The 6,000-nt window shown below is 41.3% G+C and overlaps 1 protein-coding gene and 1 long non-coding RNA gene across 5 annotated transcripts in view; one reads left to right on the top strand and one right to left on the bottom strand.

Moving 5' to 3' along the window:
• Positions 1-780: 780 nt before the first annotated feature.
• LOC104862585 lies at positions 781-4,386 on the bottom strand. Its single transcript, XR_780373.2, has 3 exons — positions 4,323-4,386; positions 3,125-3,205; positions 781-1,199 (listed from the first exon to the last, which is right to left on the bottom strand). It is a non-coding gene; the product is annotated as an uncharacterized LOC104862585 (long non-coding RNA).
• Positions 3,949-6,000, top strand: part of Cdin1 (CDAN1 interacting nuclease 1) — a 254,736-nt gene continuing 252,684 nt past the window's right edge. For 3 of the 4 annotated variants that reach the window (XM_019207576.2, XM_019207575.2, XM_033765025.1), the window contains exon 1: positions 3,949-4,305. In XM_019207576.2, coding sequence (XP_019063121.1) covers positions 4,205-4,305 — 101 coding nt within the window. In that variant the 5' untranslated portion in view covers positions 3,949-4,204. The remainder of the gene's footprint in view (positions 4,306-6,000) is intronic. The other variant, XM_010624629.2, reaches the window with a different exon arrangement.

Below are 6,000 nucleotides of genomic sequence, written 5' to 3'. Positions count from 1 at the left end.
CATTATAGTGTGAACCCCTTTTGGAATGTTTCCTTTGTTTTCTTAAAGTCATTAAATTTCTGCTCCTCAACAACTCAAGTATTCTGGTCTTTATTATTACTAGGAGACTTTATTAATTTTGGGAATCACAATAAAATGACCTGTCACTCAAGCATGGCAAGTATAGACTTAAACTTTGCTTTAAAAAGAACTATCACTTCGTGTCATGTTTTATAGCACAAATTGAAAAACATGCAATCTCTTCTGGTCAAAGTGGTGAAATAATTTTTTTAATAGTATGTTTTGGCTAAACCTCAAAATTAAAGATCATTGTCCCTTCAACAGGCATCTTGGAGGCCAAAAAAGGTAGGTGTCATTCCCAAGACTAAATGTTTAATTGTGCATAATTCCACCAAAGAGTTTTCAGTACCTTTTAAAGTTACAGCATGGTGCAATAGAGAACATGAAGCTTTATAATTAGACTAACTTGGGTTTAAATTGTGGTTTTGCATTTAGTAGCTTGACCCTTCAGGTAAATCCTTTCTATATTGGAGCCTCAATTTTCTAATCTATAAGCCAGAGCTATAAGATTGACTGCATAAGGTTACTATGAAGATTAAGTGTGATAAAGTATACTGAAATAATGTTGGTCCACAATAGGTGCGCAAATAACATTAATTCTCTATTTATGCAGTTTGTATACCTTAGTAACTTATTTACATTGATTAATACCTTTAACAGAGACTCCTTGAATATAGTCAGACTGCAACAGAATAAAATTAATCCTTCAGTACTTATGTTTTAAAATAGACACTGGATTTGGCAGACTGTTTGAAAATGAGACTTGTTGGAAGGTCAGGCATCCTCAACTCTTTTGACTGTTCCTAAAACTTCTGCTTTAGCATGAACAACTTTCTGAGGCATGTAACTTGGTTCATCCTTACTTTTTAGTCCTTTGTGTGAGTGGCCTTCTTGGAATGACCTGATGCCTCTTTGGTGAATTCCATATTCCTTTAAAATTGTTCAACATTCACATGGTCCAGAAATTGGCAGAAAGGAACCTGGTCACTCTGGTCCATCCGTTGGGGCTATAGGTTCTCTCAGGGAGCTGTACTCGTCCTCACTGTGGCATATATTCTTGGTATGATTTCCTACACCTTTCCCATATTTTCATATTTTTTCCCTCTCTTTCAGATGAGGCTAAAGGTGATATGGTGGACCTGTAGGATCAGAGAAGCTGTTGGTAGCTCAAGATGATACATTTTGTAACTGATTTTATTTATTTATTTACTTTTTTCCTCATTGAGTTTATTGGTACATTTTAGGAATACAGTACAGTTACATTCATTATTGGGATCTTGTACCTTTACATGACAGGTCTTGGTTCTCATTTTTCCCCTTGTCCCTGCCCTCCCTTCACCCCTCCTTCCTCCCCGTCTACAAACACTTCATTTCCATTTCTTCATTTTGTCATATTTTTCTTTTCCCTTATAGCTTTCCCCTACCCTTCCCACTTCCCCTACACCTTTAGCCCCTTTCTTCCTATTTCACACTGTCAATTATCTCATTAGGATCTTATGTACTATTATAGTTTATTCACACCAGAGAAACTATTCAGTATTTATACATGTGTGACTTATTTATTTCACTTAGGAGTATATCCTCAATAGTTGGGCTGATTTTAAACAGGTAGCCTGTTCTTTTGGTTTTTAGTTTGGTGTTTGTATTTCACAACCTCGCTTCACATAGTGGGGGAGATGGTGCTATTGGCTGACAGATTTGGAAATCTCTAGGAATCATAGCAGATGAGGATCTTAGGGTGTGATGAGAGAAGGCAGCAGGATAGAGGAGAGTAAGGGAGGGAGAAAGGATGCCTCAGAGAAATAATCTGCTAATCCCAACTATTTCACATTGTAAGAAAGAAGAAGCCAATTAAACAACAAAACATCTCTGTTCTGCTTCTATTTTGTGCTTACTAAACAATACTACTGTTACGGCTAATGAAAATTACAATATAACAGTGCTTTTCTTCCAGCACTAACTCTAAACAATCTACTGGATTTGTGTCAAATTTGTAAACTGGTAACATGTTAAAAACAGAAACACAAACCTGGCATTTTCCTTAAGAGTTGTGAGAGTAGTACAGGACAAGAGCCAGAAAACACAGTCACTATAAAAATAACTAGTGCAAACATCCTTGAACTGATGTTTTCTGTAAAAGTCTGATGGCTGTGAATTGGAAAGAGTGAAGTTGCGAATGGGGAAAGACACGGGGGAATCAAGCGGTGCCTGCTTATTGTCAGCAGGCTCTCGTGTAAAAGTCATGGCAGGGTCAGCAACAAACTAGCCAGGTGGCAACTCCAGGCCACACTGCCATAAATAAACAGTTATGTACCAATGTCACACAACCAGGGCTAGATGCAAAGCATATGGGAAGAAAACATTCGGATGTAAACATTCAGACAAAAATGATGGTTGCTGAAGTTAGAAGCCACTGTTGCTCCTGGATTTTGAGAAGCCTGAGTAAATAGTGATACATTTCTTAAAATCCCAACTAAAAGAGTCTTTGAAATGTAGCATATTTCCAAACAAAACAAAACAAAACAAAACAAAAACCCCTTAACCTTTGGCTTAGGAAAGTGTGACTATTTGATGGAGTAATTAAGTATTACTGAGAGTTGGCAAGACCAGACTCTGGAGCAAAATTTCTGGAGTTTAATACTCAGCCCTGCTTCTTGTTCTCACAACCTTTGGGGAGTTCCTCAACCCTTTCATTCCTTAGTTTATTCAGTCTGTACAAAAGGGAAGAGGGGGATGACAATGGCAGTAGAACCTACATCACACGAATTTACCGGGATTAGGTTAGTCTTTACATGGAGAGCCTGTAAAGCAATATCTAGTAAACAGACCCTATCAATTTTTATCAAGTAGGTTATTTTATATAGACTATTTATTGGACACTATCATAAGCAATCCTTTATTTGTATCATCTTATTTAATTTAAAGACAGCTCTGTGGGTTAAAATTTAATTTTAATTAGACACACTAATCAAGGCTTTGAAGGATTAAGGAATTTATCCAAGGAGTCATATCTAAACTACACTTCCAACTTTCATTGAAAAAAAAAATTTTTAAAACTACTTACACGTTCTCTAAGATCTGACCTTTTTCTTTCTTCCTTTGCTTAAAATGTAAGATTTGAAGAAAAGACGCACAACACATGGCCCTGTAAGAACCAAATGGATTTTTTTAAAAAAGGGATGAAAGAGGAGCGGAAATTTTCAGTAAATTGCCTTGAGAGCTGAAATCCATTCACACACGAAGAAAACAAAAGATTAACTTCGTGATTCATTTCTCCAAATATTTATTGGGTGTCTAGATTTTTCTGAGAGCTCCGTGAGAAAGAGGGTACGATTTCAGTCCTTGAGCATCTAACTGTAGGGAGTGAAAGCGGTATTCTTTACTGTTGGTCGTCTGATGATATGGGGTTTAAGTCTGTTTCCCAGTTAGGACAAAACTGCCTTCCACTGGAGCTGCTGAAGTTGTGTAAACAAACAGCAGCAGAAGTGAAGGTTCCCCGCGATCCCAGCGGATCTCCAGCGCGGCCCCAGCGCAGAGCAAAGGCCGACGCTTCGGTGCAGAGCCCGCCCCGCTCCGATCCACAACATAGTGCGCCTGGAAATATTCAAAACACGCGCTCAGGCAGAGGCTTTCGGGGGTTCAAACTGCAGGTGGGTGGGTTACCACGTGTGACCTGTCCTGGTAGGTGCAGTAGGCCTTCCTGGCTCCTGACAACAGGCACAGCGCGAACTCCAGAGCACCTCTGGCTGACCAACCCCAGGTGGCCGACTCCGGGGATACCTGCCGCCTAGACTCAGGCACCCGGACCTCCTTCGCTACTTCCTGCTTGGTTTGCCCTTACCTGACATGGCGCCTAGTTGCCTTCAGCAGCGCCTTTTGCGGCTGCTCAGAAAACACTGGTAGGGCGATCCGGGCTACAGCCCGCCCCTGCTTCGGAGGTGCCTGGTGAAGGTTGGGACCCAGAGTGTCTCCGCCCCGCCTGTGCAGCTAGGATTGTGCTTCTGGGAGGGTAAGGACAGGCCAAGGAAGACAGGGACCCCTAGTCGTGCCTCTCTTTGCCTTCCCCCTCGTCTCCCGGCCCGAGGGCTGCCCCAGCCCAGGGTGTTTTTTCCTTGTCCCTGTCACCACCCGTCCCTGGCCCAACATGATACTGACCAAAGCCCAGTACGACGAGATAGCCCAGTGCCTAGTGTCTGTTCCGCCCACCAGGCAGAGCCTGAGGAAGCTGAAGCAGAGGTTCCCCAGGTAAGTGTCCCTCTTACCCCCTCATGGCCCTTCGCCTGCAGCAGCGGTGCCTTGGCAGCCTAGACAGCTCTTAGGAGCCACGTGTCACACATGAGAGTGGGGAGGAGCACCAGTCTGAACGCTTGGCAGGTCAAGGATGGCGGGAGAGCTTTCTTCTTTCACCCGCTTTCCACTCAGAACTCCTAGTGGCCTCCCATAGGCCTCGCAGTTCAAGTCAACCCATGTTTACTGAAAACTTGCTATATGTTTGGGAGAGGGGCGCACTTAGGAGGTGTCCAGGGATGACTGACCCATACTAGCAATGGACCACGTGCGACAGTGTCTTCACAGAGTGAAAACAGGAGTTGTAGTTTCAAAATGAGCAAACGAGGCCCCTTTTCAGTTAGCCACTGGAGATAAAAAAAGGGAGCATCTGCCTGAAGGGGTGCTGGAGGTAGACTGCAGTAGGTGCCTCGCGGGTTCCCAGGCCAGGGAGACAGACTAGATGGGAATAAGGTTTCCTCTCAGATGTCTGCACATTCCAGGTGTATTTCATGTCTCTCTTTCCCCCCAAGCACTGCTTTTTTTCAGTAATTTTAGAATTATCCGTTTTTTTGTTTTTTTGTTTTCCTAACAAAAGGACTTTAGAAATTAAATAGATTCCTCATTTTAAAGATGTGAAGACTGAGACCCGAACATAACATGAATAAGCAGTTCAGGACAACCAAGTTCTTGTATTTATGCTGGGCTCAAAGTACAGAATGTTTGTTTACTATTTTTTTTTCTAACACAAATCCAAACAAACTTTTAGTTTCATGGCACTGAGCATGGCTATCTCTAAGAAGAGCTTCCCATGATGTCTAACGCTTGACCAGAGACATCCCGTAGAAGTTATTAATTTGATTTTAAGGAAAGAGTAGTGTTTCGATACTAGATGTTAAAATACACATTGAGGTTTAGGTGGAAGGTCTTTTAATTACTTCAGCTTTTTGGTCTTAGTCTATTATCTCAAGGAGTCTCTTTCCAATATTAGCCAGGTTTAATTTAGGGTAATATTTATCTCTTCATAGTCTTCAAGATGTTATCAGACTTCCTAACAAGGAACAGAATTGACAGATTGGAATTTAATCAGTAACGTGGGTGAAAGTTGGACATTAGATTTTAGTGGGCTGTTTTTGAATAGAGCATACATTTTTTTGGTATTCTGATGTCATTGTGTACATGTATTTTTACTTTGTATTTTTGCATCTTTTTCTCTTCCACTCTCTCTTTTTCTCTTTTTTGTCTTAACCTCCTGGGTAGTATTCTTTTTTTTGGTACCCGGATTGAGCTCAGGTTCTTGCGCTTGGCTTGCGAGGCAGGTGGCAGCACCATTGAGCTAAATCCCTGCTCACCTCCCAGGTAGTCTTATCGGTAGTCTTATCAGTGCGTTAGAAAGGCTTCCTTCTTGTGGACACCATACATTCAAGATTACTCTTTTTTGCCTTTTTCTTTCCTATTCATTATATGCCTAAAAACTTTCCACTTCTTCCAAATATAGTACCATTCAGGGAATAATTCTCTCTCCAGGAAACTGTTTAGAGAGCCCAAACTAATGTGTAAAAGAAGGAGTGGAAAAGCTATTTAGTTAATTGGGTCAGAATTTTATAAATAGTGCGATTTTGCAGTTGGTTTCACAGTTTTCACAATATCACTGTTTTACTTTATGTGAATGTT

The sequence above is a fragment of the Fukomys damarensis genome, unplaced genomic scaffold (genome assembly GCF_012274545.1).
Source record: "Fukomys damarensis isolate Sample0158 unplaced genomic scaffold, DMR_v1.0_HiC HiC_scaffold_17, whole genome shotgun sequence".
Classification (NCBI taxonomy): Eukaryota; Metazoa; Chordata; class Mammalia; order Rodentia; family Bathyergidae; genus Fukomys; species Fukomys damarensis.
Note: the sequence above shows the minus strand (reverse complement) of the source record. Positions and strands in the feature narration are given on the sequence as shown.